Here is a 27490-nt window from a genome sequence, read left to right as displayed (position 1 = left end):
GTTTTCCAGATTTCAAAGAGAGTACTATCGGAGGCTTGGTGTGGTATAACTTTGATCTGCGGCGTTCGTTAGAAATCTCAATGATAGACAACCTACCGAGAAATTTCGTGAGTAAACGAACATATAAGGTATCTTTCTTAATTCAGTCAATTTGAATTAAACTTTGCTTTAGATTAATTATTATGATTAAAAAACAGTGATTTAATTACAGTGAACGCTTGTCGTAGCGCACGTAGAAGTTTTAACTTGACACAGCCTTGCCTGTTTCCCATAATAGGGAATCAATATGTATTGTAGATTTGGTAATATTGTGGTGCTTCAATTTCGTTATTTCTTACTTAAAGAATGACACATATATTAAACACCAGTGAACATATGACAGCATTTTCTCAAATTATATGACTGACTCATTCCCACAAAAACGCTAAATACAAGTAACGAGACAATTACTAAATCTATATAAAAATGTAAACTCATTCATAATGCTCGTGCATTCCGTAATTGCGTCAATTAGCAAAAAGTAGATTTAAAAGAAAATGTACTGTGGCAACGAAATTTATTGATTTAACGCTAGTAGCAATATAGTATAATTTAAAAATAGTATACAGTATAATTTGTTTTAAATGGCAACTGCTTAGCTGTGATACCAAGACACAATATATAGATATATATATATAGTTGCCATTTAAAACAAATCATACTGTATCAATGGCCTAGTGGTAGAGGGTCCACTTCGAGTGCGGGAAGTCGTGGGTTCGATCCCCAGCCGCGTCATAACGTAAAAAATGGTAGCAGTAGCTCCCCTGGCGCTTGGCGCTTAACATTAAAGGAAACTGACCTCTTCTCCCATACCCTCGTGACGATAGATTCCATCAGGAATGAGGTGTCGAAAATTATTAATATAAGAAAATGAAGCGGAGTGGCTCGTAATCAAAATTAGGTTCTGATCTGTAATAGCGTCAGCCTAATTTACATATTTAAGCAAGGTTTGCACAAAACATGCACGTATTAACATCGTCATTTACGCTTAACCATAATCTCTCTTTGTTGCAACCCATACTAAATATTGTTAATTGTCGATGATTACATCTATTATTTTTGATACGATCCAGTGTTTAAATGTTTTCCGATTATAGAAAGAAAGAGACATCCTTCAGAAGTTAAAACTGTTGTTACTAAGGTGGTTTAGGTGGCTGACTTCACTTGTCTCTGTATGATAAACGGTTGAAACCTAGCTTCCGATGTAGGATTCCTCATGTGCTAGCTTGTTCTACCTAGCTGTTCGCCTGTGATGAAATATTGCCTGAAGGGGCAGCTGGGGTCTGCCGCCTCAATAAAAAGCTCGTAAATTTGTGATACGTCCTACATTTAGACGAAGTGACTCAAAACCATGTATAAAGCTGTTTTCGTTGTATTATATCATCTACTTCCTGTAAATGCATTTGATTTCATTCACACAGAATTTGTACTTTCGATAAAAATAGCCAGTTTGTTGGAGCATGAAATCAATTTATTTGGGTTTTTTTTCAAATACGTCATTGGAAACGTGAAGTGAACAGTGTCAGCAAATATGAAAGATATCTGAAATGATTTGTTAAACCCGGAAAGAATGTTTTTCTTTCCGTTTGCTCATATAACTCTGCAAAGTGTACTATGTAAGTGATTTTGTAGATTGCTACAATAAATGATTTTGCATTATCAGTAGATCAAGGAGATTCCCAGAAACTTTTGAACTAAATCAGAAAAAATAACCTTGATATTTTGCATTGACATATTTGACTTCTCTGATGGAGGAACTATTGATCCTTCACTTACAAGCATAAACCCTAGGCAACGGTTTCAAAGGGTTTGTGTTTTATGCAGTGTCTTCAAGTCATAATTAACTAGAAAAAATATTAATTTACTTCAGAAACAATTTGCTTTCTACTGTTTCTATGACGATGTGAAGATGAGCTTTTTGCATCTTAAAGCGCCGATGTGTAATATTCAATCTGTTACAACTGGATCAAGAATACATATGAGGTAATGCGTGTGCAAACCTTTTTTTTTTTGAACTACTGATTTCTGATGCGTACAGTATTTGTTGATGATATAAAACAGATTATTTAAGGAAGTCCAGCTGTGTTTGTATACATCTTAATTTATCATCAGTCATAAACGATCGCTGTACGTTTTACACTAACTGTATATAAAATCCAAATTTCATAATTGAAAATATGGACAGCTACTACATATAAATCAATAGTTACACGTCACTTTCTTTTTTCTAAGTCTAGGAGTAGAAATGTCACATTCTTAATTATAACAACCGTTCAACAGGCATGTTCGAGGCCGTTTCATCACACTGGTATTTGAATCAAGGAAGAGCGTTCATTATCGAATGAGTAACGTATCTTTCGAATTCTATATTTCGAACAAAGAAGCACGTAAGTTAAAGCTAAGTTAATATATAACCTTTATTATCAAATCTATATTTGTAGTAATTTCCATTGGTCTAGATGTAGTCACTTGATCAAAGATAAAAAGTCACAAAAACACGCATTGACCGCCAACTGTGACGTTATCACGGGTTGACGTCAAAACAATGCAACGTCATACACAATTTACTACGAAAAATGACCAAAGGCTGCAGATATATTGTATTTAATTATTATACTGATAAGTAGGCTAGATTTGATAATAAAACAGTTGTTTCCTTTTAGGTTCGGTCATTTTGTGGATTTATCAGGTCGATAAATCCACATATCGACATCACCAAAAGGCAATAATTGTATATCCTTGACATGAGGATATCAAAAGAAACTTGTGCATGTAATATAATTCTCTGCAAAAGAACATCCAAACATTAACTTTTGTTTGAGTTACAGCATAGTTGGAGCGTATACCGTTTTCAACAACATTTTAAAATTTGTACCTTTTCATTTTATTTAGTAAGTATTTCAATGTATATTTGTTTGGAAATGTCTTTTAAAGCTCTTAACCGACGAAGCAAATGCAAATAATTCTCGTTTCCACAAATGGTACTAGACAAGAAAGGAAAAACTGTTTTACCGATCAGATGATTTCTTCAGCTCTATACTAAATGTTTTACTACAGTCTATAAATTTCAGAGCGTTTCAAAACGTGTCAGAGATGTTTGATATAGGTCTTTCTAAATTATTTCATGTCCACATATTACATAGACAGACGATAATACTCCCTTAACCGTACAGATATATTAAAATTGAAAACATTTATTAAATACTATTAGTGATACAAGCATTGTATTATATGTAGTGAAATGTTTAAGTATAGTGTATTACCAAGACCTGGCTCTAAGGTGTGTTAACATTATTATCCTACATGAAAAGCTTTCTTTTATCTGTTTAGAGACTTTAAATATAAGTTTATATACGTGTTAAGCATCTATAAGTGGAAATATACAAACATTAGAATATATGCAGCAAATAAAATTTCATAATGTGCAACACTCTATCTTTAATCATGGTTATGAATATTTTTAATTTAAAGAAATTGCAAAAGATTTTGAGTTAAAAATGATATACTGTTGCATAACCTCTTTTATAAAGTAATGGACAACCGTTTATTTCAATGCTATCTTTTTAGAAGATATTTCAACTTTTTCCTAAAATCGATATTCGTTTAAATGTACCCTCGACTAAGGCATATATGTAAGTGTTATTACAATATGACCATACGTAATTCCGCTACCAAAACGTTATATGTATATGTATATCTGTTACTTTCACAGGTATACTTCACATTCTCATACCTCATTAACCCTGAGATAAACAGAAGCAATTCACATGACTTTTTTACTTACAGTAGGAGGTGAATTATGTAATGAAGATCTTGGAATGGCAGATGGAAGTATTTCAGACTCAAGGATAACTTCTTCCTCATCACTTCCGCAGCATTTGCCATCATCAGCAAGACCCTTTAGGTCCGGTTGGTGCCATAATATGTCTGACTATACACCTTGGATTTTGGTTTGTACATTGCTAAACATCCATCTGAAAAATGCATGTGTTAACACAATTTTAAAGTAAGATATTCATTTAATCGCTTGAAAAGGACAATTTATTTATTATAAAATAGCCGCCGGTTTCTTTTTGCCACGCCGGTATTTGGCAAATTCAGCCCATATTTATACGCGCTTTACAAAAATGAAAATTGCCTTAAATTGTTACATAAACCCACCTATTTTAAAGTTAGTATGTTTTGATATGATATCATTACTAGTTTTTTGTAAATCAGTACGAGAAAATTACATTTGCCATGGCGAAAGCGGTTTTGCCATGGCAAATCGGTCTTTTGCCATGGCAAAAAAATTTTGCCATAGCAAGAAAATTCGTGATTTTGCCATGGCAAAATTGCCACGGCAATTTTTTTCCCATTTTTCTTAAAAAGTGATTTAACTACTTCCAAACGAATGTATTGGTAGAAATATGTTGTTTCATATCAATAACTCAGTTTTTTTTATTTGCCATGGCAAAAACTGGCCATGGCAACTTTGCCATGGCAAGATTCTGCCATGGCAATTTTGCCATGGCAAGGTTCTGCCATGGCAATTTTGCCATGGCCAGTTTCTGCCATGGCAACTTTGCCATGGCAAGATTCTGCCATGGCAACTTTGCCATGGCAAGATTTTACCATGGTAAGATTGCCATGGCAAGAATTTGCCATGGCAATGAATTAATTTTTTCAAAATATTAAAAGGAAGTTTGATATTTTTAGAGATTATGAAATACAATACTGGGCAGGAAAAGAGAAGATTTTAGGATTTCTTGTGTTGCACATTTAAAAACAGCAAGCAAAGAATCTTGCTACAAAGATAGTATCACCATTATACTGGGATAAATGCTGGTTGATTTTCACCGGCAAGAAGGTAGTTAATACAACCTTGTTTTAACAAAAGTAAAATGTGTTGTAAATGTATTTGTAATATACATAACGGTCATCCGCAGTGTGCACATAAATTTTTCAAATTAGAACAATAACAAATATTACTTAAAATACAGAACATATCAATTCAAGCAATAAGTAAGTTTCCATTCCGTTTATGAATACGATATACTTATTATCTTAAGTATCTTGATCTTTGATGTTATATAATGACTCGAGAATTTTTAGCAGGCTTGGATAATCTAAGCCGCGCAAAAATAGAAAAAAATAACCGCACAAAATTGTTAGCGCTTTAAAGTTTGTTTTTTTATATCTTGATCTGCATGAGGTACTTAAGCATTCAAGACATCATACAGCGAATTTAATGACGAATAGTGAAAAATGATTAGCAGATTTTCCCTTGCACATGAGTTTGTGCAACATAAGCTATGTTTACAAAAGCCCGTAGGAAAGTCATACATACATTTCCAGCGGAACCGGTTATAGGATCGAAGGCCCCGTCGCGGTCATACCAAAGACGTAAAAATGGTACAATAACCTTCCATCCACTGCGGCCGCTCAGACGGAAGTCTTAGACTTGTAAGCCGCGCCCCCAAAAAAAATAGAACAAAATATCCGAACAAAAATGTTTAGCGCTTTAAATGATTTAATATTAACAGTGAAATTATGTGAACTCTGAAAAGCAATTTAAATAAGAAAACAGTTTACATTTTGTTTTTCAATTTATTTTTTGAACGTTATGTAGATATATTTGATAGTCGAACGAAATAAATGGAAAAAAGCTGTTTATTCATTATTCTTATCTCAGTGTGAAAACAAGTATTATGGTACATACCTCCGGGTTGAAAAAAAAAAATATCAGCAGTGACGATTGCGCCTCATGACACCGAAACTGTTGAGCCATGCAGGCCCCTACACCACTAGCAAACGAGGGCCATGCCTGTAATGGACTCACTAGTCAAAAGAGCATGTGGCAGGCATGTCTTACCACTACTGAGCCATGCAGACATGACCGGCTTGCTATTGTAGCAATCTAGGCATGACCCATACTGAAAATCCTTAGCCTAACCAATCCATCATCCAAAGAAAAGGTAATCCAACCGTGTATACAATCAAAGTAAGTCAATGAAAAAAGTACAAAAGTAAAGTCATTTCAACAATGGATCGGGGAGCATTTTAAAGTCTGACTCTGAAGTTTTATTTTAATCATGTTGAAATGAAACATAGTCCATTGCACCGAGTTGACCTACTGACTTAGGAAGTTAGTCAATAAATCCTTGAAATCGCGACGTTTATAAATGCGTATTTGCCATAAACTAGATATTCTTTAACAATGTTGGTCTTGCGTATTTACAGAGAAAGACATGACGGTCACATAATTACATCATCATGTTAATTCACGTTGCTATATTTGAATGATCACAGAATTTCGCACAGCTAATACTAAAAGTAGATGTCACGAACCATGATGACACATTATGTATAACAGGGAAATAGAACTCAAAGATTGTCACTGTTCCAATTATAGGTAACTTACCATTGCAAATGCAATGCTAACCCTACTGTACAGAACACTTTATAACAACAAAATATTATCAATAACTGCAGTACTGTTGATTCTAGTTTAATATTAAATGATTAGACATTATCTATTAGAGAGCTGGAAGCACTATTCTATTTTGATTTTGTTTTTGGGTTTTCATTTTATAATTCCAATGGGAAATTTTAAAGATTTTATAATTTTATTAATGTTATTGTATCATCGATTTAAATTTATTTTTAATTTGTTGAAATGAATTGCCCTTCTATTCAATGTGCTCAGCAAATTTCCTCTATTGTACGAATGGGAGATGTACCCTAAGGAACTTTTATAGAAAGTTCATAATTAAAAAAGCGTTCTTTCATATTAATAATGATAATTCATGTTTTATAAACTGGACCACTGTTAAAAGATCTACTCGAAATATTAAGGAAAACAAAATGTGAACTTTCAATTAATGGAATAGCTAAAACTTAACTATAATACCACCACAAAGATGGTGATAACGACTAACAACAGTACTTTGACTCGAGAGATACAACACCCCTTCCCCGGACCCCCGTCCCAATGTTAAATTTGACCGCAGAGGATTCGCTACCCTGGCTCATTTCAAACCCCTTTTTAATTTATTATAAATATTTTTTTTAAAGTAACGGCAATGAAATATATTCCTCAACCTATTTCTGCATAATAAACTCTTTCATTTTTAATTAAGCTATTTGCACATGTTTAATATTAAAATTTTGAAAAATCCGTCAGATCATGTAACGTGAAAATCGTCCATCAAGAGTATTTGTTTCAAAACTGAAGTTCCAAGCAGAAAGAAACAAACAAGATAGAGAGAGAGAGAGAGAGAGAGAGAGAGAGAAGAAGAGATTAATCAATGCGTTGTTTCCCTAAAATAATGAAGTTTCCAATAAATCAATGAATGGTTGAAACTAGCCCAAATGCTAAAAAACGAAGAGAGCATAATCCAATTTTTTGCATTGATTTTAATTTTGCCTAAGTTTTCGCAGAATCCCGTATCACAACCATTAAATTCAAATTTTCAACGACGTGAAATTGGAGGAAAGGCTGTAATACGTACTCATGTAGATCATTTTTTTTAAAACAATAGCCCAATAATTAATTGAAATATTGTGCATGCCGAAAATGTTAGACATTGAACTTTCAGTATGTAGAACACTACATTAATTCAATTTAAAATTTTTGATTTAAGTTTTCATATAGATCGGATATTACCGATTTTACCAAATCCGTATTAAGACTTACAAAGTCAGTTGAGAATCAAATATCAGTAATATTATTAGTTTTTCATCAAACAGCCCCTGATATTTTCTCAGAAAACATTTTCTCCTCTAAGACGACCAACTCAACCGACATGAGACAGAGGCAAGAGATAATGTAAATTTTTTACATGAAAGAGGTATAGAGAGGATTTGATTTTTATGGCCGACTGTGCCAGAAAAACTGACCAAGGTAAACGGCAAATTCAATACTAAGATCTACTATTAAAGAGAAAATCTAATTATCTAACTCAGTGAAAACGAATTCAAACTTTAATCAGTTTCTTAGTGTTTGACTATTTTTAGCACGACTATCATTGAATAGTAGAGCTATTGGACCACGCCCATGCGTCGGCGTCCGCGTCCGCGTCCGGCGTCCCGCGTCGGTCTCCGCGCCCCGATTTGGTTAAGATTTTGTAATGTAACTGGTATCCCACAACCACATTGTGGGAAAGGAAAGAAACTTCATTCACACACTTATTTACTGTGATAAACAGACTTACATTGCACAGGTTCCATAACTCTGTTTTTGCCTTTATTTTACAAAATTAAAGCCCCATTTTCCGACCTTAGATATATTTGTTAAGGTTTTGTATGTAAGGTCCTGGTATCTCAGTAACCACTTGTGGGAATGGATTGAAACATCACACAACTTATTTACTGTATTACTGACTTCCATTGCACATGTTCCATAACTCTATTTTGCTTTTTAACAAAATTATCCCCTTTTTTTTTCGACTTACAATTTTTTGGTTTAAGGTTTTTGTATGTAAGCTGGTATCCTCAGTAACCACTAATGGATATTGGATTGAAACTTAACACACTAGTTTTTCACTGTCATGAATGACATCAATGCAAAGTGTCAAAAAACTCAACTTCGCATTTTACAAAATTAGCCCCTTATTTCCAACTAGGATTTTTGGTTAAATTCTTAATATGTAAGCGTGGTATCACAGTACCCACTAATGGGAATGGATTGAAACTTCATACCTTGTTCACAATCATGAGCTGATAAGCATTATGGCAGGTTCCATAAACCAATTTTACTTATTTACTAAATTATGCCCCTTATTCGACTTCCGTAATCATTCAAATGACAATGCAGTTGAATCGTCTGAGCGTTGCTGTCCCTCCGACAGCTCTATGTTTTTTTCGGGTAGCTACTTGGACAAAAGAAATGGTTTAGCAGTGCATTTTGGTGGTTAGGTAGAATAGTACAGGACGATCGCTAAAATGAATTCCTTAACATAACTTATCTGGCCATATTTACCTTTGTTCATCTCATATAATCTTATTTGATGTGATGTTGCAATATCAGAAATGTATTATAATACATTCTGTACATAAAATCCGATATAAATAAAAAAAAAAAAAAAAGTTTAGTATACAAGAGTCAGAAAAAATAGAATTGTACGTTTTTGTATTGTATGTCGGCCGGACAACTAACTTTCAGTAATGTCATTAATTGGTATACATCCGGTACAACTTACAACACATTATGTACAAGAAAAGACACAGTTTTATAAATAGCTGTTCAAAAAACTTCACGAAAACTTCATTTCAACACCATTAACTATTAAGATTTGTGCCTATGTGACAAAAGCAAACGAACCAAAAGGTAGGAGTATAAATATAATTAAAGGGTCATTACCGCCTTCCAAACCATTATAGCCTTCTGGCAGGCAAGTAATTCATGTGGGCCATTGCGATCATGCAGACCAAGATCAGAGCCTGCACATCAGTCAGTAAATTATCATTGAACACCCTCTTTAATGATAAGTTGGTACAGCCAAATTATATGTGTACCAGTCCATTTTAAATTTAGCAGGTTAAAGCTAACAAGAATCCAGTCGAAATAAGGGACAACCATTTCGAGCTACTATTTTAACCCTGTTATAGTCATAACGCAAAGAAACGCACGAGGTGACCTGGGAGGAAACATGCGCTTTCCAAATTCCGCCCGATACTTACCTGGGCATCTTCTGCTCAAAGTGAGAATTTATCACACACAAACATTGGAGATATATTATAATACATAATGATAAATCAATTTGAGCACACTTCCAAGATAGTAAGCACCTTTGTCAACAATAAAGTAATATATACCATTTTTCACATGCATGGTCATATTGATTGGTAGACCAGAGTGCACGCGCGGGTCCGCAAAAAGCGTGAAATTGACTTAAAAACTTTACACTGTTGGAATAATTAGACTAGCAAGTATGGAACCTAACTGTAATATAAAATGACGAAAGATCCACAATAGAATGACGTGATCCCACATGTCATAAAGAAAGAAAAACTATATATAAAATGGAAAATTAACAAAAAATATTACTGTTTTCAACAACAAGAAGAAAAAAATATTATAATGAACTGGAAGTGCCAATCCCACAAGTCACAAGGACCTAAGAAACAACTTTGGGAGTTTCTCTGACGAGCAGTTTGCTTTGCGGTTTCCCGAACTACATGAACTAAACATGCGCTTACAGGGAGCAACGGGCCGGTGGTTTCTTAGCAGTACACCCATGATCGGTAAATATCCATACGTAATATGCCATCCATTCTGTGACGTGAAACTGCTGGCACGTTCTGAGACATTTCAACTAAAAAGCTTTTTAGATTGTCAGATATGGTGTGGTACCCCGGTTTAATTTGAAACTTCAAGCCAAACCGGGCAAAGAATAACGGGTTTCTTCATTTCCAAATCCAGATAAATGAAAATGACATTGTGTGTCCTCGCATCTTGCGGGAGGTTGGTTTAGCATGGCATAGGTATTTATTAAAACTTGAATGCATCACAGTAATTTAAAAAGATATCCGTTAATGTCGTAACTTTCCATCGGATTCTCAACCATCTAATAGGCCTACTGGGGCAGAAAAAATTATAGACATTATTATTATATATTGATAATCAGTTCCGGATCACTTTACAATGTTTATTTTGAGCTTCGAAAATATTTTTTAAAAGCACAATTGCTTTTTAAAAATATCACCACACTTGGTTTGAAAATACAAGTTAAATGAATAATAGGTCTATACGAAAGAAGTATACCCCCTGTTACCTCGTATTCTCCAGGTTTCTCAATTCTCGTTTTTTGCCATCAAGTTGTCCAAATAATTTAATGTTTGTAATTTTCAAGACAGAAATGGTACAAAACTGACACTGAAAATTTACAAGTGATTTTTGAATGCATTTTGACGAAACTATCAGCAATTGTTAACTCAATATAACAAAAAATCCTTATTTATTTTTTACTGGTGGTGTTAGCAAATCAAAATTCATAAAATGATTTAGCAATTATATCAAATTGTAATATTTCATGATGTAATTTACTACAGAATATATCTTTTTAATAACAAAATGATTTAGGCTATTGAAATAAGAAGTCTGACGCTCAAATATAAAGTCATACTGTCTATATAATGTCGACACTCGAATATAAATATCATACAGCCATCAGCGTGTATGATAAATAGATTTGTCAACACCGAGGGGCAGAATGTCAACCGAGGGCGAATGCCGCGTGGTGACATTCGTTTATCGCGAAGGTTGACCAAAACCAGAGTACATAATCCTTTTCAACAAGTAATTGTTTTAATATTATCCGAACAAAATCTTAAGTACAAGATGTTTTAAAATGTTTTAAATTAATTTAAATTTAACAGTTTAAACTTTAGCGCTGTTATTATGCATGTGTACACACTGAATAGTGACCGTTACTAATATAAATAAGTTGTACCACGGGAGGCAAACATAAGGCTCAAAGATGAGGTTAAAATAGGCAGTATATCGGACACTAATTACTCCATGATGTATCGAAAGAGTCCTAGATAAAAGTTTAATAGATCCTCGTAAATTTTTTTTTCCGTTTTTCCGGTCGCATATTTGCTCGTAAAATCAGGGGCCAAATTCGATCACTTGTGAAATGAATATAACATAAAAAAGTACACTTTTCATGCTAGTTATTTGCTGATTTCGAGTGTTACTTGAAAGGAAAGTATAGAGTTTAATCTGAGAACCCTCCATTCTAAAATGCTGCGAAATGAGGTACCTGACTTCAGTTGACTTGCAATTCACTGCATACTACAGGTATCAACATCCCTTTTTCTTTCGTTTTTCCACGAAGCAATGTATGGAAATCATAGTGGAAAATAGGTCTAACGACAGAGTGAAAAAATCAAGAACTGTAACAAAAATGATCTAAGTAGCGAATTTTATAAATGTAACACAGAATAATTACTTTTTATATAGGTATAAGCCATGAAGCAGTTTAATTGCCCTTATAAGATATTCTAAAATACCAGCGCGTTACACAAATGATCAACGGTCACTTCGCTTACTCACTGTTATATAAGTTAAAAATGTTTTTAGAGTCCAAAATATCTCTTTCACGGGTAATGGATTGTATCAAAGAAACAAAAAAATAGGTATAATAAAAGATGTTCATATCTCGAAATGAGACCATAAAAAGCCATTTCATCGAAGTAAAATGTCTCGGCGCTCGAGGTAAAAAGATAGCACTCGAGATAAGATGTCGTGCCCTCGATATTCAGATAGCAAGTGCAGGAGAAGTACAAAACGCAGAACACGTTTTTCCTTTATCAACTGGAGAGTTATAATGGCCTAGATCGGGGATCTACGTATGTTCAATCACAACTGGGGAGTCTTGCATCAACCAAAAAATTTGGTATAACGCGACCGGTGAACGATCCAAGACCTCCCGTATTCGAAGGCGGAACGCTCTAATCCATCTAGGCTATCGAGGCATCAATACCAAAGAACGTAAAAAATGGTACCAGTACCTCACTTGCTTGGCGCTCTGCATTAAAAGGGAAACTGGCCTCTTTTCTCATACCCTGGTGGCGATGGATTCCATCAGGAATGAGGTGTCGAGAGTGATTAATATCAGTTGTAAAACTTCCTTCACAATCGACCTGAAATAAATTCTGTACTCTAACTATGAATAAGGAGACATATATATTTCAGTAAGGAAATCAATCATATGTTTAATTCCTTGAAATAAATATTTAGAAAAACTTTGCACGTGTTTTTCGCATTAGAATGTTTAACGACCTTTTCTTGAAACAGTAGCGCTCCTATGCACTATTTTGGCATTTCTATGATTTGAAAATAAATATTACATAGCAATTTAGGTTGCATACGATACCAAAATTATTATCCAAACATGTTCATTCATTTTCTTTCAAATCACTGTGGAGGTAGGGTTCAGCGTAGCTTTTATGCTCGCAAGTTTACCTACAGATATATCATTTCAACTTTTATCATATATTTTTTTGTCCTTGCATTTCGAGAGCTATTTTGAGAGTTCTGTTTTTTTCACATGAATTTCTAATTTCAATTTGCGGAAGTACCTTAATGAAATAACTTTTATCAATTATATATAAACATTGTCTAAACAGATATGTGATTTGAATACTATGACCGCCGACGGTTTCGTCGGGGGACCATCTCAAAATGTGCCCCTTTTCGTTAAAATATGCACACTCCTCATGTAATATTGTAATATGTAATTAACTTAATATATATAAACATACTTCTTCATGCCTTGTCAAGGAGTCCGATTTAAATAAATGATAACTTGTTGCAAAGGCAAGCCAGTAACCTAGAGAAAAGAGGAGTGCCTTGACTGCTCTGAAAAAGTTCATATTTTGAGAATATTACCGGAATTTGAACTATGGCCTTGACCCCTAGCCCGCCAGATTCGAACCTGACGTGGCCTGTTTTCTCTAGGTACTAGGCTTGCCTTTTTGCACCAAAGTATCATTCATTAAAATAGGACATCAAATTATAAAGATTATGACTCTCTGACAAGGCCCATCTCTCTATTTAATATAATGAAGAAGTATGGAATATTTTCACGACAATGATACATTTGAGACTGTCTTCCAACAAAACCGTTGGCGGTAAAAAAGAGATATAAAAATTACTTATCTGTTTTAGATCATGTTAAGGTTTAATTCATAAAAGTTATTCTATTAACTTGTGTTTGGAACATTCTACAATTATTTGAAGTTAGTGAAAAACACGGACTTTTCCGTGCGGAAAAGTACGGAAATACAGCTTTTATCCTAAATTACATACAGACGGACGAACAGATGTTGTCTTTTGTCATAAATTTTCAGATTTTGTCACTTTCTACCAAAACAATTTTTATTTGCAGTAATTTACACATAAATAAATATTTTATAAGCACTTTTCCTCATTTTGGCTAATATTTAAAGCCAAAAATGGCAAAGTTCAGCAAATGTTCCCGACGGCGTGTCCGTCGGAGAAGAAAATTGTTTTTCATATTCGATTAGACAATATTTTCAACTACTTAATCAAAAGAATTGTCAGTTTGATACCTTACTTTAACGCTTTTTACAATAAAATGAAATTAATATTTTTTCGAAAACAGATTAGCATTAAACAATCCCTATAGCAAGTCTGCAGATCGTACAGACGGACAAAACTTACCTAAGCTAATTTATTTCCATAGAAATAACTGATATCACCAAAGTGTGTTGCTTTAGAGCCTAAGTTGATGTAAAATCCTTTTTTGTAGGAAAAATAAGGTGTATTTCGTGCATTTGTTCGAGCCCGAACGACCCTTAGGGTTGCGTTGGAGCATTGCGCTATACTTTTTTTGAAATAGTTTCCATAGTAGTTCTACAAATGCATGTAACTTTTATTAAGAATACCTTAAAATACTTGAAAATGACCGATTTTTGAAAAAAGGAATATATTAACAACATTTAACCTAAATTAAACCCGGACATGTGACAATTCCTTCGAGTGTCATTGCCCGTTAAACTTTGAATCTTCAATCTTGAATCCCGTTGTCGTGTGTCGCATTGAATGTCGTGTGTCGCGTTAATGCCGTGTGTCCGTTTTCCTTAGGACAACACACACTCAAATGTTAAAATGTCGTGTGTTCTTGTACATTGTCGACCGTCACGTTGAATGTCATGCGTCGTGTCGTGTGTCGCGTTGATTGTCGTGTGTCGCCCTCAATAAAATTACTTCGACATGCGACAATTCCGCTACATTTGCGCTATATCATGTCGAGTGTCGTTGTTCCGCATTGTCGTGTGTCGCGACACTCAATTTTACTGTAACATTTTTTGCCAAACCCTAGCGCGACAATGAACATTCAAAATGTTAAAACGCCGTGTGTCGTGTACATTGTTGTCCGTCGCGTTGCAATTTCGTGTGTCGTTTCGTGTGTCCGCGTTGATTTAGTGGCATTAACCGTATTCCGTAATACAGCGATAGAACTTACATCATATTGCATGTGCAGGTAGCTGTGTGGTCAAACTCTTTACCTGCCTTGATTATGGATTCGAGACTTACGTCTTACCGTATTATTTATATAATATCCTCCGTATATATATATGAAGATTACACATATAAGTACAATTTCAGACAATATTGAATATATCCAAGTAAACACATATAAACACATTAGCAAAATAACTGATCTCTGGCTACTAAATTCTACGTATGTACATATACATAATGCAACTTTTAATCAAGCATCAAATCTTTATCTGTAAACTTAAATAGACAGGAACATTCTCACATTTCCGATCAAATTTATACTTAATTTATTGAGTGAAATACGCTTGTAATCAAGTTAACCGTTGTAGATAATGTCGATTAAAAAGCGTCTTTACTGTCTTAAATAAAAAGACAAATTACTGGTCACCAGCTTTCCCAGAAAATAATACTACAAGAAAAAATCGTTAAAATTTGTGAAATATGTTACATAAAATAATGTAAAGGTAAAAGCAATATTGATAACATCACATTACAGTTTTTAAAATGTATTTGAGTTGACTTCGAACCCGAGATAACATGCGTGTAAGTCTGACACTTTACCACTTCATCGGTTAACTAACTATACTAGTATTTATTTTAGTAATACAGGTACAAATATTGCTGTAAACAAACGAAAACGCCGAAAATCAGGGCTAAGAATCAATGACTGCGAGGAAAATACTTACGCACAATAGCTAAACTTATATTGACCCATATGATCATGCGCACTTCCCCTGCTTATAAAGTTGTCTATTTTTTCAGCCAATCAGATTTCAAAAGACAAAAAGTAAGTCACACCTCTAGGCATGTCATAACAGGGTGTAATTAACCCGTTATAGTTCGGCAGAATCTACGGAAATAAGTCTGTGTACCGTCTAATTCGTACCCAGCAAGTTTATTTATTTTAAAATGGAGTTACGCAATCATTATTTAGGATTATCATAAATGAAATGAAATTAATTAACTTGTCAACTATCATTCAAAAGTACACAACATATTAATATTTGTATGCAAAAGAAATTTTATGGAAATTCTATGGTGAAAATTTTTTGACGCTGAACATAAGAAAATAATTATCCTCTAATACTTATAATAAGTTTATCAATGGATGCTGTGTTAGATATTTTGTAAATCAGCTACAAACCTGTACCAAGAAATCAAGGCTCCTGACCATAAAATTAGGTCATAAATGAGAGGTTTGTCAATTTTAAATAATTCTTCAAAAACATATGATGTAAGGAGAGCAAAGAGTTACAAGAATAAAGAAAAACACCAAAATAGAAATGTAAAACAGATATCAGTCGGTTGTCGTATAGGGTGAAATGTAACATACAACATTATTGTTATTAAACATATACAGTAAATTTACACTTATTCGATTAAACTTGACGCTCAAAAAATATAAATGTACAAATAATCAGTAAAGTATATCATCATTAACGTCGAAGAAGTCTTTAAATACGTTATAAAAAAGAACATAGAGGGATGCGCTCCATCGTTAAGTTCTACAAAATGGCAAGAACCGATTTAAAAAAATTTATAGCCGTGTTTTTTTATAACCAGATTCCCAAATTTGTTTTCAAATGATACTAATTAGTGACTTCATGGTTATAAGCTCATCTTTAAAAAAGATGAAAAGATACACGACTTTGAATTTATAAAAGTATCTAGTTAACTAAAAGACTGTAATCTTTATTTTACTTCATTTTTAATACAAGTATCCACCGCCTGCTATGCTATATCAATACAAAAACGCTGAGACGTGCTTTCGATCCTATCACTTCTGTATTTTCTTATTATTATTAATATTTATTATTGTTGTTGTTGTTTTTGTCTATCTCTGATACAAAAAGGGCTTATATTCCTAGAATGTGTACATGTAATCATTGTAACATAAAAATATTCACTTGATGAAGGACCTCATAATTGCAGGCTAATCACTACTGCAATTATTTAATGAGTTCATAATAAGCACTTCATTCAACATTATATCTTTTTACCACTCAGCAATTAACGATAATAACAATACAACACAATGTGGCAACAAGAGATAATCCCGCGTTTTTACAATGCGCATAGCCAAGCGCCTCAGGCAAAAATACCCCGCCGCGATCACAACGGTACTGGTATTTGTGTCACTTTTAAGCGGATATTAGTGAGAAAGACTTAGGGATTTATGCAGGTTTGGTTTTCTCAATATACGATTTTCTGTACTTGCACTTAAATTTTGCGGACATTTACCAGACAATTTTTGATGTTATGTAGAGAATACATGACCATTTAGACCATTTAGAAAATAGAACCATTTTTTGCTTGTCATGTCTGTACCTACTTAAATTTGTCTTTAACACAAGATTTCGGACGGACTGTTTCTCGAATATTGTCGCGCATAAAAAGAGAGGTTATGAATCGTCCAAGTTAGTCATTTATTTTTTTTCCTGTTTCAGGATGCTTATTTATTACATAAAATGATTATTACACTCTTCCAAAAACATATAAACATTTAAGAAATTGTTTGTTATTTGACCTTGCGCATATTTTAATTAATATTTGTACTAAAATAAAGACAAACCGAAGTAAAATGTGAAAACTACTTCTGCTGGCCGTGAAGTAAACGCTTTCTGAATGTTAGTAGTCTAAACTATTTGCACTCTGCTCTATGGACTCGGGTAATAGTCATGGGGACCATACAATAAGGTAGTGGCTAGGGATCCGGTAACCAGCCCTCTAGACCCTGAGTCCTAGATGTCTGTTAACTGGCTATCAGACAACCCCTACTTGGCAGCTAGAGGTCTATTAATCCTTATAGATACTGAGACTTTTCTTGTATTACAAAGAGCAGACTATATAACGGAGATGATTTAAAAAAGTTTGTTTCAACCCGTCGGGGGTAACCATTAAAGGCTTAACGGCAACTGGTGTGGTCAAGAGAATATATAAATCTCAGGGAAACGTGTAAAAACATATTCAAATCCTAAACTTCTTCAAAAGAGATGCGGCAATAATCAGGGTTCACTTTTTATGCACCCCGTCTGGGTACCATAGTAAGGCTTTAAGGCACTGGTGCGATCAATACAAGCGATATATCCTCAGGGTGCAAGGAAGGAGCTATCTATTAAAGTGCTAGGGTCGGGCCACACTATGAATAGCAAGAAAAAATTTTAGAAACAACTAGTAACAGATCCGACTGTTTAATGGAAGCATACAATGGATAGTACCCGAAAGAGTTTCTAAATTATAGATTTCTTTTATATTAATTTAAATTTTAATTAGTCAAAATGGATATATACATATGTTATTTTTTCTGTTCTATAAATATAATCAAAAGCCAAATACTTTCTTATCCAACCAATATCTTTTAAATTATTCTGATTTTAAACATACACGGTAATTTTAAGCCATAATTAGGCTAATTTCTGACAAATGATTTTATAACTAAGAGACATATCCTTGCAACCACTTTACATTTCGGCAAGGATGGTCACCATTTTAACTAATTTAGTTTTAAATATATTTTTATTAGCTTAATTTTTAATAAAACTTTAGGCAAAATAAAAATCAGAATAAAGAACTTTGTGTTTTCCTGACTTTAAAATCAAATTTTAGCCATACTTTAAACATTTTTAAACAACTTTTTATTCCAATTTAACTTTTTTATACAAATTTTATAATAACTGAATAAAATCATGATAACATAAACAACAAATTATCAAATAAACCTATAAATTAAATTAAAGTAATGGCCATCAATATATGAGGTAGGGACCTATGTGCATAAGCAAGAAACCCAGTCCGAAAAACATGTACTAGAAAGACGCACATAGGAAAATCCATAGTAATGATGACCATAAACGGATGACGAAACAGACAAATGGTAAACAAACAACAGGTAAAACAGGTACATTTAAAGTAAAAATTCCTCAACGCGTATATTTAGACGTCCGGGTACACAGGATTTTCTGCGTGTAATACATTAATTAATACATAGGTTTTATCTTCAAAATTTTCAGAATCGCTAAAGAACACATAATAGCTGTAATGCTAGAGCAATTTTTTTTTAGTAATATCATGTAATTCAAATAAGCAAATCACATAGAAACGGTCGAATTTTTGATAAAACCAACCGTAAAATTTTCATACAGCGCATCGTAATATCTTTTCTATACAATAAGTACAGTAACTAATACCGATACATCACTAAATTTAGACTTTGGCTAAAAATGCAAAAAACAGATCTGAAAAACAATTAAAAAATGACAAAGTGACAGCAATTTTAAAAACATAGAGTAAAACGGTATCGGTAAAGTACATTGAAATTTACGAGTATACAGAATAAGCATAATTTATCGATATGACACAATTATGCATAGGCGAGGGTGGCTGGAATCTAAAAAAATAATCTGTGTACTGACAACATGGACGTATATAAATGTTTGTATAATAATTGAGCCGGCCATGAGAAAATCTCACATAGTTGGGTTTTGGCGACCAGCATGAATCCAGAACAGCCAGCGCAACCGCCCAGTCTGTCAGGAATCCATGCTGTTCGCTTTCAAAACTATTATTTATTAGAGAAACCATTAGCGACCAGCATGGATCTTGACCCCGACTGCGCGGATGCGCAGGCTGTCTGGCATCCCAGCTGTCGCTTAAACCCACTAATGTTGGTTTCTCATGGCTCGACACATATTTTTTATAAAGTTTTAGATGTTTTTAAAATAATGGTTAATAAACTAAAGTATAATATAATAAAAGCGTATAGTTGTAGTTCATGGTCACTGCAGTTATTCTCAGCGTTTCAGAGTGTAAGAAAGGTAAATCGCGGTTTCTTACTCTAGAAGACAAATTTAATAATTTAAATTATATTATTTCAAATATCTGTTTCATTATTTGTCCAATTTAGACACAATTCAGGGGGATACAACAATTAAACAATGCAAAAACAATAACTACTCCAGCAGACCCAGACATGCTCCTAAAATAACACCCGGGCTTGAATTAAGGTCCCCCTTTTACTATATCATAGTACTAATTCTTTGGAATCAATCCAGTGGCACCGGACCTGTATCTGGCAACGGTCTCAAATTCAAATCTCGCCTGGTCTAACTATTGAATATTTGACGGAAACAGTCATAACCACGCAGCACACAGCGTAAACCAATAAAAAAATGAATAAAAAAAAAGTTTGTTTTCATACTTCCTCGATATTTTGAATGTTCATCACAGGAAACAAGTCTTTATATTTCTTTAATGCCGGAAAAGTACAATCGCATATTTCAGATAAACAAAAGCTCTCTCGCTATTCATATAGCTTAACCCGGACCTCAGCCTGTCCTTTACGAGTTACCGGGCGCCTAACCACTTACCATTCAGTAAGCGTATAATATTACATATTCTTATAAAATTCACCGATCAATAATTGTGCTATGTTTTGAATTTTCGATGCCGTGCAATAAAACACTTGCAGACCTCGAACATAATTTTTGACACTGACCTTCAAGTCATTCGATCAAAGGTTTGAATAATAAAGTTGAGTGTGTATATTTCTTATCTATATTCCAAAGTAGTTATTTTGTAAATCGCCTTACGAAATTTATATATTAATATTTCCTTACCGATAAAGCAAGACGTCTGCCTATCACAAAAATCAATAAAAACCGATAATCCAAAATCACACAACAGCTTTCGGATGGATTTCGTGGATTTCCGTACCAGTTTTTGTTGTATGGTACTCTGTACAAAATAATTCCAGTATCTGACTTGATACAATCTACATATAGAAGTTAAATGCAATACACCTTATAACAAATGCTTAAAAGAAATAAAAAAGAAACATCATATTCAAAATATTATTGTTTAAGTAAAAGTTAGGCCAGCATTTTTATATAAGTATTAGGGAACCTATGGGTTAAAAAAGGTCAGTAATTCTAATTCTTCTTTGTTTCATCACATAAATAAACGACAAACTTCATGTCCTCTTTACGTAATCTTTAGAGAACATCACTTTACATACACCAATTTTTCAAAAGAGAACTATCACAAATGAACGAAAAAAGTGAAAAGATCAAAATAGGGGGTTGAATAGTTCCTTGTGAAATGCCAGACAGTGGTGGTCTGCTACCCTAAATATGCGCATATGTTGCTACGGGGGGGGGGGGGGGAGGCCGCGCAATAAACACCTACTTTCGTTTTCGGATCTGCAAAATTGTATGAACATAAAACCGTTCCCCATTTCATGCAGAATGATTCTAGAACAACAGAAACGCGTGAAGAAGCATTCATTAATAAAATTTCGCTTCAAACTTTCAGAATCGATAAGAATAGATATAACTCGAATGGCTAGAGCATTTTTATTTAATGAGAAATTAATGTAATAATACGCAAAATCATACAATAACAGCCGATTTGCAATAAATTGCCTGTAAATTTCATACATCGCATTCGTTAAATAGATCTTTTGTTTTAATCAGAAAATGTAGTTAAACCGCTGCGACCATTAAATTCAGACCTTTCGTCCAGATAATGCAAGAAACCAGAATAGACAAATATTAAATAATAAGAAAATGGCATCAGTATAAAAAAAAAATGGCCAACATAGTTAGAGTGGCAAAGTAATGCATATAGAATGACACATCTACGATACAACTATGAGCCGCGCCATGGAAAACCAACATAGTGGTTTTTTCGCAGCCGGGGGGGGGGATCCACATAGACTCAGACCAACCTGCCAGTATGGTCAAGAATTCCATGCTGTTCGCTAACAGGTTTCACTAATTGCAATGGCTTTGAAAGGAACATAGTTTTTTTTCTAAAACAGCAATTTGGGCCTTGATAAAGGCCCTTCTTTTTATACAAATACATGTATATTACAGTTTGGAATATATCCAGCGTTGACTTGTAAGTTAAGATAAGGCTGTATCATGAAAGCACAAATAGGGAAAATATTTCCCTAAAGGGCCTAACTAAGGAACAGTTTCACAAGCATTTGTGACTGTCGTCGAGTATTGGAATGTTTAAATAATAATGTCACTTTACAGTTTTGCAAAGTAATAGAGATTACTATAAATCTTATAGTGTCTACACTTTTCTTTTGTACTATGATGTTTCAGGGAATTTTACATATTTTAAGGATTTTCTAATTTATCTCCTAAGAGCTTTATGAATACGGGCCCTGCAGGTCTCCAGATTCAAATTTCGCGGTGTTGGGCATATCAACGATTGATTAGATTAATTGTGGGGCCCCGGGGTGAACGGGTGGAGCCCGAAAGCGTGAAGCAGCAGAGTGCTGTGTACGCAGGTACTCTCTAAGATCTAACCGACGATCGTATTGGGACTATTTATATGAGAGTCCGAGACACGTGTAGAAGTTGTTATGGTGCTCCTGTGGGTACTTTAGGGCATAGTGGGTTGGACTATGTTGTTTTTAGCAGCCATATAGGGAAATAAAGCATTAATATTGATATATATTATATTTCCAATATAAAAAAGCAAAGCGGAACAAGTCGAAATGTATAAAATACTTGATTCATATCCAGTAAAGGAAGTGATTAAGAATATGAATATGTTATCTTAAATATAGGAAAGACGCTACATTTGTCCTGTCTATTATCTACCACGCAGGCAACAGAATAGAGCTCTTACATTATTTCTTTAAATTTTTATTATATGTTTTTTTTTTTATAGCAAATATGATCTACAGTAAATCACAACAACCTATGAACTAAAAATCTGCAATTATCAACTTTTAAGTAACATCGATCTATCGGAAAATCGATAAATTTGCCTATATAAACAAAGAAGGAAAACATTACTTAAAGCTTAAATAAAAATTTCATTTGGGAAATCGAAAAAATTCGATACCCCACAAATTAAAGTTTAATTTAAACCGGATATTATGAATATTTTTTTTTTAAAAGTTTAATAATTGGTTGTCCTTTTTTGACTTTAATAGACCCACCACAGTTTCAATAACCTCGTAGGAAACGGGTAAAAAAACTGGACGGTTTTTTCAATATAACAGATAAAATGAGATATTTTCCGCAAATAATCAAAAATTCGGTACCCTAAAAATGTAGAAAAATTATTCAATTTTCGGTTATTGTAATTTGTTTTAAATTTAAATAATGGTTTGTTTGTCCTTTTGCATTTTTTAGTGTATAACATTGAACATTTCTTTAAAAATCCGGCTTTTTCCGCCGTTATCCGTAAGTACTCTGAAGCTGTTACGGGAAAATAATTGTCGTCTGCTAGCCTGACTTGTCGTACAAATAGTTATAGATCCAATCCTATGAATGTACAACTTCACATTGGACAAAAAAATACTTAAAGCAACAAATTCCTCAGTGTGTTTCCATAAAATATATCTGTTCATAATTGAGTTTTCAAAGCATTCTTAAGAAAATAGCGATGATTAATTCCAGAATACCTATATTGGGAGACAATCAAAATCCCCTTGATCAAAATCCCCCTTCACTGAAAAATGAAGGGTGTTTCAAAATCCCCACTCATTTGTCAGTGGAGGGATTTTGATCAAGGAGATTTTTAATATACACTCACCTATATACCTAATATTTTTGCCGCTGGTGACTTGTTTATTGCCGCGGCGTCCGGGACCGATCTCCGACGCGGTCCATCACTTTTTTTCTCATATGGGATTTTTTAATAATTTTTTAAACAAAAACAGCATTTTCCTATTATTCATAATATGGCCAAACTTTAATGAAAGTAGCCCTTGATGAACAGATAATTCTCCTTCTTTCCGAACGCCCCTTTGTAATATATTCTGTATTCTTAATTACATGCATGTTTTTGGGGGTACTTTCTTTAATCATTCGTTTAAAATTGCGAAATTATTATTTGTTTTTAGTCCCAAGATTGCACAAATTCACATCAAGCATAAAATAATTTAATAGTAACAAATATCTTAAAATTACCCTTGACTTTATTGTGTATTACATATTTGCCTAGGGGTAAACAATATCCGTCAGTGTTGTTTCAAGCCGGGTCAAAAAGTTATCTGTTACGGGTTGGGGCACCCCACTTACTACAAGTGATAGTGTAATTTTTTTATGGTTTTATGGTTATTTGGCGTTGTAATAATTATTTTCACTTTCTTCTGTCTTTATCTAGTCTTTTCCCAGTCTTTCAGGAACTTTGTTTTTACGATTTTTACCCTTATTTCATGAATCGTATGACAGAAGGAAGAATCAGTACAAATTTTATAATTCACATCGTTTAATAAGTTGTTCCGTAATATTTACTGATAAAGATCTTGCCCAAATTCACGGAAAAGCTTAAGTTTTATTACTTATTATTTAATTTTGATTTTTTCCCGGTAACAATAATTTATATTAAAGTATACTAAGTAGTAGTATAATGTCAGCAGTAACTTATTCAAGTCACGCAAATATGATATTTCCTATTTAGGCACGAATATAAAAACTTAATCCTTACCATGCTAACTTGCTATGTTTCAATTTGACAGTACTATTAATTATGAAAAGGTTGCCTACCAAAAAGTTACTGGCTGAATGGCAGACAGTGCAGATCATGATCAGTCTGCACAGCCGTGCAGACTGATCATCATCTACACTGATCGCAAAGGAAGAAACAAGCGTGTCAGCATGTAATGGTTATTATTCCTTTTAACATAGAAGTCTTATTTTGGGTATACTTCTTTTCTTTAAAGCGACTGGCCTCCAGATCGTTCGATAACAAAATACCTTTTGAGATCTCTTGAAAAAAAATGCTATATTTCTTATGAAGGCCTCAAAACATAATTACGACAAACTTTATGTTAGGGAAATACATGATAATTTCTGTTTTATTGCATTTTACGATGAAAATCAGCAAGCGTTAGTGTTTAGAATTTTGAAAATATTTAGAAGCAAAAGCTCATATTCCTAATGTCATAATATGTGAAAGAATGCGCGTATAGAGCAAGTATACTACGCCTTGCTAATATTTTAGATAACATATTCATTTCATGAATATTTATATAATACATCAACACACAGACAGTTTCTTGTGCGTAATATTTCCTCTTCTGTACGATAGATATATGTAGCATGAATTTGCATGTAATTAAAAAGAAAGTAATCTATGTGTTCGATGTATAAATGTTAACGATTTCTAAATAATTTAGAAACATTAATCATAAATTATTACTTTTATGAGACAAATAATAAGATTATATAAATTTCGACTTGTTCCGATTTTCACTTTAATAATTATTAAATCTTTCATTTCAAGTGTAAGCCCGCCTGTAAATGCATCAGATAATGACCAAAGATGTTAATTATCGATTAATCCCCCGTGTTTACTACAACAACAACAATTAGTACGGAAATCAACGAATCCGCCGGTAGCGAAGATATTGGATTATTGGTTTTATGATTTTTATGATAGGTAGATCTGCCCGCTTTCTCGGTTAGAGATGTACTAGGGAACCTAACTAATAGTGGTAATGTTTTTATCAATATTAACATCGTGAAGTCATATATCGCCTTTTATCGTCAAAGATATAATATTCAACCTGTGTATTTAAGGAACTGTTTTATGAAAACTGTTCTTAAAGAATTTTTACACGGGTATAAAATTTACATTTATAGCTCTTGCTCCGTTCAGACATTTAACCAGAAATCACCTAAAAATACCGAATACACCGGAGTATAAACCGGAATGCTAATGTTTTTTTTTTTTGTTTGTTTTTTTTTGGTTGTTTTTTTATTTTTGTAAAGTATTTACTTTTAAGGGTATTTAGACAGAATTCATCATGAATGACACAATTATTTTGTTGTTTTTTTTTTTTTTTTTTTTTTTTTGTAGTTGTTTTTTTTTTGTAAATGTATGTTTCTTTTAAGGGTATTTGACAGAATTCAATCAGAATGACCACTATAATATTGTTTGTTGTTGTTTTATTTTTTTTTTTTATTTTTTTTTTTTTTTTTTTTTTTGGGTAAGTATTGTTGAGGGTAATTGACAGAATTCATCATGAACTGACACAAATATTAACTTACGAATGAAAAGAATACGTATTACACAAAACGATTTCAAATGTTATGGAAGTATTCGCGTGCGCACGGGTAATTTATAACCGAAATGCAACCGTATTTATTTTAATTAAGGGTCATATAAGACATAAATAAATTACGGTTCACGTGTCAGCGTCATACATAATGCAATCAACAATATAAAAACACGCCTGATTAGAGATAAACATTGATAACACTGTCCATCTTGAGTAATCCAGTATAAATATTTAACGACAAATTTTATCAATTGTGTGAAATATGATTACCTTTCTAAAAGGACGTATGAAATGTGTTTTTAACATAGACCGTTGAATCAAGAGTATTTTGATTAAATTAAATAGCCTGCGCCAGAAACACCAACATAGTCATAGTGCCGCGTTTGTTTACCAGCATCCACGCAGTCTGAACCAGGATCCATGCTGTTCGCTTTCAAAGCCTATTACACTGATTTCCTAAGTAAGTTTTTGCTTTAAGTCAACTTTTCTCCTTTACGGTCAAATCATCGATTAAAACCTGAGCATTATTCGCCATTAAAGGTGACACAGCACAGCACAGTACTCGTAACTCTGCATTGCTATTTTGCAAGAATATTTGACCTCCTTCGACTTAGAGAAAACACGGCTATGTTTATAGACTTAAGAATCATGGCAGGTTTTATATTCCTTTTCCACGGAAACAAAAAATTCAGATGAGCATTTGCAACCGCAAGGCGGTGCTCTTGTTGTGTAAAGGATAATGCAGTAATTCCGTTCTATACCTGATTCTACTTTATAGTGATAAGTCTGAAATTAGTTTATTTTTCGTTACTCATTTACTGAGCGTATGTCATAAATTTTACAACATTAATTGTTCTTTTTACAGGTCGACTAAACGCAAAAACCGGTCATGCGGATAGACATCAAATTGGGAACTGAACTGTATTTTGAGACTTTAAATCTTCAAATATTACTTCATAAAAGGTGGAAAATTCGAAGTGGAAGTCTTTTAGGAATGGGCGAGTAAACCAGTGTGTCCTCTTTGGAGAAACGATGATACAATATTTACGTCCTACATTCAAATGAAGCTATTCAAGGTAACACAATAATCAAAGAAGCTGACATTTGGCAGAGGTGAGAAAGGAATCTACTTTTGCACGACAGGACAAAAGATATTTGCATGCATATTTTACGGAAGCAGCTGCAAAAACACGGTCAGGAAAACTCTTTGAAATTATGGTGTGGTAGCCTATTTTACTGTTATTGGTCCGCCTTGGTGGACAATTAAGATTTAGAGTTTTATATTAAAAAACTACGATAAAGTCAGATGAATCTCGAATGTGTGAAAACATAGAACCTTGATTCTGAAGTTTCCGCCTAAAAATAAAGCCTCTGCGTTGGACCAGCCTGCAATTTATTGCCGTCTC

The 27490-nt window shown here is 33.5% G+C and overlaps 1 protein-coding gene across 1 annotated transcript; it reads left to right on the top strand.

Moving 5' to 3' along the window:
* On the top strand, positions 1 to 26958 carry LOC128551532 (uncharacterized; the record flags this gene model as incomplete). The annotated part of the gene is made up of 5 exons (XM_053532424.1): positions 1 to 107; positions 1910 to 2022; positions 2320 to 2426; positions 3826 to 3989; positions 26950 to 26958. Coding segments are annotated over 5 exons (500 nt in total), but the record flags the coding sequence as incomplete, so codon positions are not given.
* Between the last annotated feature and the right edge of the window lie 532 nt (positions 26959 to 27490).

The sequence above is a fragment of the Mercenaria mercenaria genome, unplaced genomic scaffold (assembly GCF_021730395.1).
Source record: "Mercenaria mercenaria strain notata unplaced genomic scaffold, MADL_Memer_1 contig_1233, whole genome shotgun sequence".
NCBI lineage: Eukaryota > Metazoa > Mollusca > Bivalvia > Venerida > Veneridae > Mercenaria > Mercenaria mercenaria.
The sequence above is the reverse complement of the archived record's forward strand: the minus strand, read 5'-3'. Positions and strand labels throughout refer to the sequence as shown.